This window comes from Macrotis lagotis, chromosome 1, assembly GCF_037893015.1.
Source record: "Macrotis lagotis isolate mMagLag1 chromosome 1, bilby.v1.9.chrom.fasta, whole genome shotgun sequence".
In the NCBI taxonomy this organism is placed as follows: Eukaryota; Metazoa; Chordata; class Mammalia; order Peramelemorphia; family Peramelidae; genus Macrotis; species Macrotis lagotis.
In genome coordinates, this window is record NC_133658.1 from 26,609,669 (window position 1) to 26,622,618 (window position 12,950).

The 12,950-nt window shown below is 34.4% G+C and overlaps 1 protein-coding gene across 2 annotated transcripts in view; it reads left to right on the plus strand.

The window, feature by feature from the left end:
* CTNNA2 (catenin alpha 2) overlaps window positions 1–12,950 on the plus strand; it is a 1,546,517-nt gene that overhangs the window by 588,541 nt on the left and 945,026 nt on the right. For both annotated transcript variants that reach the window (XM_074196107.1, XM_074196106.1), the window contains one exon: window positions 846–1,012. In XM_074196107.1, the coding sequence (XP_074052208.1) occupies window positions 846–1,012 (167 nt within the window). The remainder of the gene's footprint in view (window positions 1–845; window positions 1,013–12,950) is intronic.

The following is a 12,950-nucleotide window of genomic DNA, read 5'->3' on the forward strand; positions in this document are numbered from 1 at the left end:
TTCAGTGTCATGTGATGTATTTCATTTGGATCTTGAAAGTATGGGTTAAGAAGTGATTTAAAAAGCTAGAGGATTCCTGGGGGGGGGGAGTCAAAATGATTAGGACCTTGGGTTTATATCATATGAGTATTATCTGTTAAAAAAATGATATTTTAGCCTGGAAAAGAAAAGATTCTGTGGATCTGTGAATTGTTTTCCATTATTAATAGGGCTATCAAGTAGACAAAGGGTTAGACTTTTATTTTTCTGCTCCCAGAAAGTCAATGGGTTGCCCCTTGAGTAAAGAATAGAAGTTACAAAGAGACCGATTTAGGTCTGATGTCAGATAGAATTTTCTAATGTTTCAAACTCTCCCAGAATGCAATGAGCTCCCTCAGGAGGTAGAGGATTCCTTCTCATCTGAGGACTACAAGCATTGGTTTGATAACCACTCATGAGATATATTATAGGTGATTCCTTTTACATATGGCTAGGACTTAGATGACTGTTGACATCCCATTCTTTATTCAATGCTATGATTCTGTGGCTCTATCTTTTCAAAAATTCTATTTGGTTATAGAGTCAGACAAGTAGTATTTTTTATGAATGAATTTAGTCTAGCTGGAAAATCCCAACCAGTGGTTGATAGGAAGCTACAAATAGGATTTTTTAAGGCATGTATAGCTGCTGGAAGAGATTTTTGAGGTTCAAGAAGAATTGTAAACAATTTTCTCTTAGTAACAATATATTTTTCATTGATCTTTGGGATAAGAATTATTATTACTATTATTATCAACATTGTCATTGTAGGAGATTTCAGCATGATAAGATATAGATGAATTCCTGTTTTCTTTTTTGTCTTTTAGGTGAAACCATGAGAATTGCTTCTTCAGAATTTGCTGATGACCCATGTTCATCTGTAAAGCGTGGAACCATGGTGCGAGCTGCCCGAGCTTTGCTCTCAGCCGTTACTCGCTTGCTCATTTTAGCTGATATGGCCGATGTCATGAGACTTCTATCTCACTTGAAAATTGTGCGTATTACTTCTGAAGATCTCTCTTGTGGGGGGGGGGCATGAAATTTCAAGCCATAGAATGGCAATTGAGCATGTAATGACTGCCTTCCATTGATGCATTTGGTTATCCTATAAATTTGTCTCATTGTTTTTTTGTTGTTATTTCCTCTAAATCTGGCATTATTAACTTTTGGTATTTAATTAAACAGCAACCAAAAACCTTTTTTTCTTTCTCAAGGGCAACACTAACAAATTTTTCACTTAAGTTTTTCCTCACCTCAATAAGAGTTAAGAGCCTATGTTTTTGGGGAACCAGAACTATAGTATCATCCTGGTTGTATGTCCTGAAAAGAGGATGGAAGCATTGTTCTCCTTGAACTTGTCACCTATTCTCATTCCTCCTCTTTCCTTTTGCCCAACAGTGGGGAGAAAGGGTAGAAGTGTACAGTTGGAAAGAAAGGGTATCGATAAATTTACCTTCTCTCTGACTCTGCTAAGATTGGGAGCCTGTTGTCAGTGTGTGTGTGTGTGTGTGTGTGTGTGTGTGTGTGTGTGTGTGTGTGTGTGTGTGTGTATGTGTGTGTATCTGTCTGTGACTGTGTCTGTGAGTGTGGAACCCAAATTTGGGAGAACTGCACCATGAGTTGGAGAAGGAGGCTGAACAAAATGTTTCCAAATATGGAGACTGCCCTTAAAATTTATCCCTAGAATCCTACATATAAAGGTTTTTTACTGCCTATCAATGTGCTTCTGGACTTTGCCCAATTTGAGCAGTTCTGCCTGGGGTACATTGAGTCAATTGTATTATCTTCCCAAATGCAAAAGCTTAGGAAAACATACTGATTGCAAATGCACAGAAAGGTCAGCTCAGCCATACTAAGTAGCCCTGTCAGTTTGTCAATTCTGTAATGAAGTACCAGTCTGGGTTAGATAACACCTTTGTGAGGCTGGATGCTGAGCAGGAGCAACAGCGCTGTAGTAGACTGCCACCATCTAGTGAATACTTTCAAGAACTACAGGTGGCTTTGCCTGAAAAGCACTACAATTCTATCCATGTTGAAACTTTGGAAATAGAAATAATTGAATGACATTGAATTTTACAGCAAAGACACCACATACACATACATACGAACACACACACAGACACAGCAACAATAATAAAATGGAATGCATAATATATAAATATTATATATATTTCATTTATTGTACTTATGGTTTTATTACATATAGCTATAAATATAGCTATAATATAATTATATACAATACTATAGATAAATGTTCAATTTTGCATTTAATTTAAATTTGGGAAGAGGGGGTCCATCGAAAAGAATATATATCCTATGAGCACATTTTCCTCTGTTTTTTCTTTCCTTTTATTTCACTTTCATGTCTTATTCTTTATTTGTATTTTATTTATCTTAGATGCAGTACAAAGCAGCATATAGTCTATGTGACTATTTTCCTAGATAAAGAACCAAACGGTTATTGCAAACTTTATTGCTAATTTTAAACAAGGTTAAATATTTATGTGAAGATCAGAGCTGAAAATAAAAATAACTGAACTTTTTATTGTTATTGTGGTGGAAATGTTTCAGCAACCAAGTCTCACTCTTCTTTTATGAGTCCTTTCAAACCTTTCAAGCAAATGTCAATGATTGTCACGTTTCCCCTAAGTCTTCTGGTCTTTATGCTGGACAGCTTTAGGTTCTTCAACAAATACTCACATTGCATATCTCTATATATACATATATGTATATATACACACTAATAGTATAGATTTAAACATCATTTTTTAAATCAATTCACCTTATGTAGTCTAAGCAAAATGTTTCTTATGTTCCCTAGAATGTCATCAACTGAGCATCCTTTTACCAAATGCGACATTCCTGCCTTTAAATATTCTGTATTGATTTTTAAAAATAATGTTCTTTAAATATTCTGTATTGAGTTGGGATAATAATATCTAAAATGACATGGATTCAATTCTGGTGTTTTCTGTTTAATGTCTGCAAATGAAATTTATGTAAATTAAATTTTCTGCAATTCCATTCTCTTATTCATTCATTCATTTATCCATCCATTCATTTATTTGTCAAGGAGAGGATTAGATTAGATAGGACCTCCAAAGTTCTTTCCAATTGGAAAAAATAATAATCAAACTCTTTATTTTTTTCATGTAAGCATTGTACAAACTCAAAGAATCTCAAAGGTCACTAGAACCCTTTTGTACATCTTTAACAAACATGACTGTAGTCTTTTAATTAAGATATATGGAGGGGGCAGCCAGGTGACACAAATGACTAAAGGATGGTGTGGACCCTGGAGTCAGGAGGACCTGAGCTCAAATCCAGTCTCAGATAGTTAATACTTTCCAGATGTGTGACCTTGGTCCAGTCACTTAACTGCATTCCAATAAATTTAAAAATTAAAAAAGAAGAGATATGGTAAAGTAGGATCCATTACCTGCTGAAGAAGCCCATTCCATTTTTGTCAAAAAATAATAGCATTTTTGATCCTTTCACCATTTTAAAAGCAGCTCTCCTGGTAACTAATTATGTTCTTTGTAAATAGGCCAAATTTATCTTAATCTTCTTTTATGGGTGCTTTCAAGTCCTTCAAGCAGCTGTTAATGATTGCCAAAGTCTCCTTAAGTCTTCTGGTCTTCAGGCTAGATGTTCTTAGTTCCTTCAACAGATACTCAAATTGTCCTTCCATACTGATTATTCTCCCCTAGATACTTCAACTCATCAATGTCTTTTCTACAAGTTGGTGCCTAGGATCAAGTCATTGGTCTACATTCTGTCCCAATGGTGACAGAGTACAGAAAAACATTTTTAATAATCAGTGACATCAAAATATAAATCATGGTCTTTCATTCCCAGTTTCTTTAAAAAAACATACACACACAGATCATTATAGGCTTCCTAATTTCATCAGCCCACACATATGTTCTTTATGATTTGTAAGCCACCATCAAAATGTTTGTCTTAAAGTCACATATTATTTGCTTGCTTTGGGGTAACTTCCTGTACTTTACTCAAATTCTATCTGGAAAATATTATTTCATGCTAAGAGTTTTTGTATTGCTTTCCCCTAACAAGTGAACTTTGGAACTGCCTTTTATCAAGAATTGTCCAAATCCCCATGAGTTTGTTTTTTGGCTTGTTTGTTTTTTTGGAGGGGGAGGGTTGTGTTATGTTGTATTTTTTTTGAGTAAATAAGTCTGAGTTTTGGGTTTAATAAGACTTGAAATGATTATTTTTGTCTTCTATAAAAAAGTTGTATAGAGGAGGCTGAAGCAATAAATGGTACCCAAAGAGCAGACTAGGTTCCACAAGGTAAATACCAAGTGGAGCTCTCCAGCATCACAATCAGTTGACTGTCTACGGACTATGCAGATGTCATTCCTATTTTTTTTAGGTTTTTTTTTCCCCCAAGGCAATGGGGTTAAGTGACTTGCCCAAGGCCACACAGCTACGTAATTAAGTGTCTGAGGCCAGATTTGAACTCAGGTATTCCTAACTCCAGGGCTGGGGCTCTATCCACTGCACCACTTAGCCAACCCTCAGATATGTCATTCTTGAGCCATTATGAAGCATTCTGGATTTCAATTAGCAAATCTTTTTCTTGCATTCTGCCTGCTCTAAATTAATGTAGTGTACTAAAGAGAGTACATATTGGCACATATGTATTCCATAGTAAATATGCATATGGCTTACCCTACAAATAACACTGCCCTCATCTCATTTGTTCCAAAATGTATATTAAGCATCCACATGTAAAGTGTTGTGCTAGACAATGCTGAGGATGCAGAGATTAGCACAAGGACCCAATTCTCCTTCTAGAGATTCCCTTCAAGCACTTCCTAAAGTAGAAAACAGAGATATTTTGCTGAACAGGCTAGGAATAGTAATAACTGCTACACCTACAGGTCTTTGATTTTCCTCAAATACTTTCCACACAAACCTTGAGGAAGAGAATTCAACTACTTCGTGCTCATTTTGCAAAATAAAATAGAATGTGGATAACACATTTGGTTATAACTGCATAATTTGATCCGTAAAATTACTCTTAAAAATGATTGGGTATTATCATTTTTTTTTCTCCTGATTTAGCCTTTTAAAGACCTCTACAGTCTTTCTCACAATCTACCTTTCTGACACATCTCAGACTATTTGGGATATTTTTTTTATTTTTCTCATGATCCTTTCAATCAAGATCCCTCATCCTCTTGTCCTCAATTTACCTCTCTATTCTGAATCAGATCATTTATTTTGCATTCAATCGACTTAGACAACTCCTTAATTCCTGTTTTCATCCTGCCCTGTTTCATTTCATATTAGCCCATTTTGTTTGAAATGAATTCCCTTCCACACTCATCTTATCTCCCCAAGTTCCTTGCTTCAGTTATGACCCAAATTAGATCCCATCTTTTTTTCTGTGAAACCTTCCCTTAACTATTCTTTCTTCCATCATGAGCAAGCATGATATTTGACTCTATCTTAGAATATTTTACAGGACACTTACCTTTCACCTCATTATTCCAATTATCACATTTAATTGCATACCTTTAACCCTCATTGAATAGTCATTGAATTTTAAGATTATAGATTTGCATTGGAAAGAACCTTAGAAGCACATTTTCTTCATTTTGTAGCTGAGGAAACTGAGTCACAAACAGTTAAAAGACAACTTCAGAGTCATCCAGTCAGGAAGTGTCAGAGATACTATGATGATTCAGTTTTCCTAAATCTAAATTTAATGCCCTTCCTGTTATATATTATATATATATATATAATTATATATTATATATTATACTATATTATTATTTATCACAACATATTATATGTAATATAGTATATGTGTATTGCATTATAAATTATAACATATTATTTTATATTATGGTATATTAAATTAATATAATATATTATAATAAATGTTATGTACTCCTTCAATGAAAAAACCAAGCTGAATATAGCTTTTTTTCTTCTCAGATGCTAATAACTTCATGACTCTTTCCATGAAATTTTGTTTGAAACCAAGATCTCACCTCAGTACAACTGTCAAATATCTTTTATATCATTATTCAATTATAATTTTAATGACTTTTCTAATAAGTTATGATAAGTTCACTTGTTCTTTAAATGGCACACTGTCACCAATATGTGGTGTAGTGTCCTTTGATTGCTGGCTAGCAGATTGCCAGCAGTGAGTGACACGAGATGTCATAATATTTACTAGTATCCCATTTCTCCCATGTTTTTGAAAGGCTGTTTCATGAGACTGGTGGTGTTTGTTCAGTGCTCCATATGCTGAAGGAAGCATCTGTGCAGCTCTTTTTTCACACTACTTGTCGATCTCAGAAGGAACTTTCCAAGGCTCTATGGGACTTTGACAGAAGCGGAAGTTCCATTGGCAAAATCATGTCCTCCTTGCTTCTGAGCATTGTGACTGGGATTATTGTTACTGGAAGGAATGCTCTTTAGATGACCGAGGTTTGGCCACCTTCCCAGAGGTCCTTACTTTGCCTTCAAGGCCATAGGGCACCATCATCTTCCATACTTAGTAATTAAAGGGGCCTAACCCAGACTTTTACTACATTATCTTTGTTTTGTCTTGATTTCAAGAGTAATCATTTAATCTGATAACTGCTCTTATTGATATATTCTTCAGGAAATGTTTGTTAGTGACTCAATTTACCACAGGGCAGTTACTGTTTCTATCAAAGAGATTATTAGTGAGTTCTTGCTTATCTTTGGATTGTATGAAGCAAGGTCAAACTCCTATGATGGAATATAACCTGCACAGAAATCCTCTGAGAAAGCAGTAACTATGAATGTGTTCACTAATGATGATAACTAACATGCATATAACACTTTAATGATTTCAAAATCTGTACATTTATTATCTTATTTGATGCTTCCAACAAGCCCAGAAGTAGATATTATTATCTCCATCTTATAGAGGTTCAAAGATATTAAGTGAATTGTTCAGCAAGGCTAACAAGTATCTGAGGATGGATTCAAACACAAATATTCTTTGACTCCATGCCCATGAATTTATCTTCTGCATTACCCAGCTGCCAATTTAGGGATCTCTTGTACCCTGAAACCCTAGTAAATTTGACTGACCTCAACAGAAGCTTGTCAGATTTTTTATTAGAACTGTATATTTCCCAAGAATTTGACTGATTCATGTTTAATAGAGTTTACATCATCATCATCACAGTCATTATCATCATCATCGTTTCATTTTCATAATTATTATTACTCTTCCTGTAAAATGCAAACTGGAAAAAGTACTTAGGTGTTATATAGTTCCAGAGAAATCTGGCAAGCTTATTATGAATTCTATTAAAACTAGTAAGGAAATGTTACCAAATGGAACTGAAACCTAGAGAAGCAGCTAGGAAATGGAGAAATGGTGATGATGATGATGATGATGATGATGATGATGATAAATTAATCATCATTTTTATTTGCTAGTAGTAAAGTGTTTTACATTCATTATCTTATATAATATCTTATTAGGTACATTATACTATTATTATTAAGTATAGAAAAGATATTGAGGGTAATATACTCATCATCATCATCATCATCATTATTATTTTTTGCTTTAGGGTCATAAAGTTTTACATACATTATCCTATTTTACATACATTATCTTATTGGATATACATATCATCCCTAACTCTCATATGTGACTATATACTGAAGTTCATATGCCTGAATTGCTTCAGATGAACTCTTTTTTCTTCCATGAGATTGTCATTCTAGAAAGAGCTATATAGCAAAAGAGAATGTGTCACTAAATGTATCATGAGAAAACACCCGCGTTTAGACATAAAAGCACTGGGAGATATTTCTGTGATCCTCTCTATTTTACTTATATGGTTTTTTGGAAATGATCCATTCTAATCATAAACTTTCAGAATTAGGAGAGATTTTTTTGGCCATCTAAACCAACTTTCTTGAGAATCAAAATCCAGAGCAATTATTATCTCATAGGAAGTCACCACAGTGCTCTTTAGCAACTCCACTGAAAGATAACCCACTACTACTTCCTCTATAGGTAAGTCATCTCATGTTCCGATAATTCTGATGTATTTTTTTCTGATCTTTCTCCTCCTCACTCTTCCATCTGTCCTTTGCATAAAAAGAGGGCAAGTTTATTCTCTGTTTCTTAAGAGTCATTCAAATACTTAAACACAACTATCATTTTCACCTAAGTCTTTTCTTGTCCATAGTAAATATTCACCAAACCATAGACATCCTCATATGAAAGGGACTCTAGTCCCATACCTGGAAACACTTGGGCTTATCAATGCCTTTGCTCAAAAAGGGTTCCTAGAACTCAGTGCAAAAGATGTGACCTAATTAGGACAGAGTATGGGAGGACAGCTCATTGTGATTTTCAAAGTCTCACAGGGTTTCACATAAGGTCTTCAGTCTGAGGCCAAGTCTTTCTTGTTAAGGATATAGCAATGTTGTACTAAGCTTTGATAGATTTTTCTAGCTTCACATGTGCTATAAGCTGAGTAGACTAGATCCTAGAAAAATTTAAGTCCCTTGACCAAAGTCACACGGGGAATGAATTTCAGAAACAAGAGATTCCTCTCATTTTAGTATGCCTTCCACAAATCACCAGGTAAATCTACAGCAGAGGGTGCAGAAATGGAGGTCCTAATTATTGAACTAATGTCAAAAGGCTTCAAGTCTTTTCAAAAAATAAAAGAGATCACAAAGAAATGGAGATGGACAAATGTCTTATTTAAAATCAAATAGGAAGAGAAAGGAGGCTATAAAATAAAGATCAGTAAAATTGACTTTTCAAATTCATTTTTAAAGCTGTGATTGCTCAGTTTTTATGAAGTTGAAGGGTGATCAGCGAAAGCTATGACTCCTCCAGAACCCATCATCCTAGACTTCCCTCATGTCCTTCTCTTGATGAACTATTTAGACTGGTAGAAATTTAGTAAAGCATGAATAGCTTGGAGACGGACGGGCTACATGACAGCTTTATTTAGTAAATTCCAAGTTGTTCAAAGGGATAGTCCAAGAGAATGTACATTTTGGAGAGTAGATTCTAGTGGAATGTCATAGAGCACTGTCCTTTGTCCTGTGCTGTTTTTACAAGGAACATTCAAGAAACTATGCAGAAGCTCCTCAAATTTATCATTAAAAGGAAACTGTATATGGATTTGAAGTGTGTGTGACCATGTATGTGCATGTGTATCTATGTGTAATGAAAGCATTAAGATAGAATAATAAAGCTAAGAAAGTCAGCATCTAAAACAGTTGACTCGAATGACATAAAACACATAGAGACAAATTCTTAGTTTAAAAAATTAACTTTACAAGTCCAGGTGGATGATTTATGGAGAAACACATACATAGATCATATGGTAAAGTTCTGAATGTCTCAACTCATATTAATATCATACTTTTAGATTTGGAAAATGCTTTGCCTATGTTGTCTCATTTGATCTTTCCAATCACTCCATGAGGTAGGCATTATTATTATTATTATTATTATGATTCTTTTTGCAGAGGAGGATCCTAAAACAGGAAAAGACTAGATGACTTGCCCAGGGTCACACAGCTAGTAAATGCATTGTTTTCTAATACTTCTGAGTTGAACACTGGCTAATATATATCATCCAGTTGATTCAGCAGCACCCAACACATAGATATTCTCCCTAAAAGAACAGGAGAATGACCAAATTATCCACTTTTGAATGACATGAGAACAAAAATGTCTCTAAAGAGCTTCACTTTTCAATATAACTGTACCTAAAGGTCTCTGACATTCCTGTAATAAGGGGAGGAATATGGGTATTATGGCAGATTACTTAACTGCATCTAGGTAATCCACTTTAAGAGCTATTATCTTTGGAACTTTGGGAATTCCTCTGTATCTTCTTTCAGTTTCTATTTTGGGCAAAAGAATAGTTTGGACTGTGAGTTCCTTCCAGGTCTAAGTTTTCTAATACCATGACTATATTTTATATAAACAGAAAATCATTGCTAGTATTCTTTTCAAAAGGGGTTTGAATAAACCAACATAAATGCAAACCAAGCATCTGCTTTCTTTAGTGAAAACTAATGAGAATAGTAAGTTATGAGCATCACACTGAAACAAAATCCTGAAACTGTTTCTCATTAACAAGCGGTAGAACATGTTGTTATAGAAAAATAGGCATTATTATGGACTTTTGAGAAATAATTATTTCTGTTTTCCTGGAAACCAATTGTTATGTCCCAAAAGGGGAATTAATACTCAAATAACCATCATGAGCCCATTAGCAGTACAGGAATTTTCTCTCACTAGTATTGACCCTATAGAAAGCTGGATGTCTTCATAAATTGGATGGAAACAAACACCACTGCTTTCTTTTATCTTCTTTTTAAGAATAGAAATCCCTTTCTAGATAAGGGTTTGGTGTTAAAGAAACTCTATAGGGTCAGGATAAAATGGAATGGGTAGGAAACAACTTTGATCAGGAAGAGGATAGACCTTTGTGACATTGTCTGGATCTCCTTCAGTCTATTTTTCAGTATGGATAGATTCACATAAGGGTACATGGGCTTTGTACTGTTTCCTTCCCAGCATTAGGGACATATTTCCCTCAGTTCTCTTTGCTAGGATGTGGGCAAGTTTTTCATCCTCTGTCAGAGAGAAATCAGAGATGCCATTCCAATGACTGTCATTCTCCTGATCTTGCTTCTCCCTTCCAGTAAAAGATCAGAGAGATACTGTTCTAGTACCCCTCTATCATGAGTTAGTCTTCTGGACTGACCTTTTCCCAAATACCAAGCAATCTTCCCTGTCTACAGAGGACAGAGAGAAATGAATGTTTATCATCTTTCACCCCTAGACATCTAACCTATTATTTCTAATACCTTTGGAGAATACTAGCTTGAGCCCAAAGTCCTACTGATGTTAAAGCCCCCTTGAATTCATTTGGCAATCTTTAACAAACTTATCAGTCTCCCCATCCCAGTGATCTTATATCTCTGGCTGCCATTTTACAAATGATTTTCTTCATTCTGCACTGATTGTTTTCAGATTCCTATCCTCCTCAGCTCGTGGCTTTCAATGACATACGTAAAACTTCATATCTTTTCCACTGTGCTCTCTAATCTATTTGTTCCATAACCAAAAAACTTGCTTTCATATTAAATCGTTTCCTTTTCACACTTATTTCATTTTATGGTTCTCATTGAAACCCAACTCTTCCTGATGACTCAGTCTCCTTGGGCACCTACTACAGTACTGGTTCTTTACTTTCTTTTTCTCAGTGCTCAAAATGGAGTGTGCATTTATGTTTCCTATAGCCCCTTTAAGATTCTCCTTCTACCTTCATCCTTCATTATTCTCTTCTCCTTTGAGGTTGATCATATATATCTATTCCTCCACCAAAATTCTAATAGCTATTGTCCACTGAAATCTAAATCACTCCTCTCCCTTATGTATTTAATGTTTAGCTTATGATCTTTCTTTTCCTCCTCAACTTCTGTCCATATATTAATGGTTACTTCAATAAACATGTATATATGCGCATGAATTTTTATATAAATATAAAATAAATATATAATATATTAAATAAAATAAATATATTGTTAAACTCTATAAAATAAAATAATATATGTAAATATATATAAATATATACTATATATATATATATATATATATATATATATGTGTGTGTGTGTGTGTGTGTGTGTGTGTGTGTGTGCTTGTACTGACAGTACCTAGCACTTAGTGGGCTCTTTTAAATTTTTAAAAATTTTTTTCACTTAATAGTATTTTATTTTTTCCAATTTCATACAAAACTAGTTTTCTTCATTCACTTTTAAAAGTGTCTAAATTTGGGGGCAGCTAGGAAACACAGTGGACAGAGCACCAGCTCTGGATTCAGGAGTACCTGAGTTCAAAACTGGCCTCAGGCACTTAATAATTACCTAGCTGTATGGCCTTGGGCAAGTCACTTAACCCCATTGCTTTGCAAAAAGTAAAAAAAAAGAAAGGAAGGAAGGAAGGAAGAAAGAAAGAAAGAAAAGTTTCTAAGTTCCAATTTATCTTCTCCTTCTATCTCTTATTCCCCATTCTCCAAGACATAAAAGAAATCTGATATACATATACAAATATGTTAAATATATTTCCATATTAGTCGTGTTGTAAAAGAAGAGTCAGAACAAAAGGAAAATACCATGAGAAATAAAAATGAAAACAAAAAAGGTCAAAATAGTTTGTGTCAATCTGCAATAGTTTTTTCCTCTGGACAATGATTAGCATTTTTCATCAGGGAATTTTTTGGAACTGCTTTGGAGCATTTTACTGCTGAGGAGAACTAGGTCTGTCATACCTGATCATAACACAATGTTGCTGTAACCGTGAACAATCTTCTCCAGTTTCTTCTCAGTTCTCTCAGCAGCAATTTTTACAGGGCTTTCAGGGTTTTTTTTCTGAAACCTGTTTTTTCATCACTTTTTTTATATCACACTATCATTCTAATTATATTCATATACCACAACTTTTTCAGTCATTCCCCAAATGATGGGCATCCCCTCAATTTCCAAAACTTTGCCATCATGAAAAGAATTGCTACAAATATTTTTGGACATGTTCCTTTTCCATTTTTTAATAATCTCTTTGGGATACAAACCTCGTAATAATATTTCTGAATCAGAGTATAAACAGTTTTATAGCTCTTTGGACATAATTCAAAATTACTTTATAGCATGGTCAAACAAATTCATAATTCCAACAACAATGCATTAGGGTTACAATTTTTCCACATGTTCTCCAACATTTCTCATTTTCCTTTTCTGTCATACTAGCCAATCTGATAGCTGTGGTGTGATAACTCAGAAGTGTTTTAATTTGCATAATTTCCATAAGACAGTGAGCTCTTAAATATTTTATTGGCTTCAAGAAAATAGAAAATATT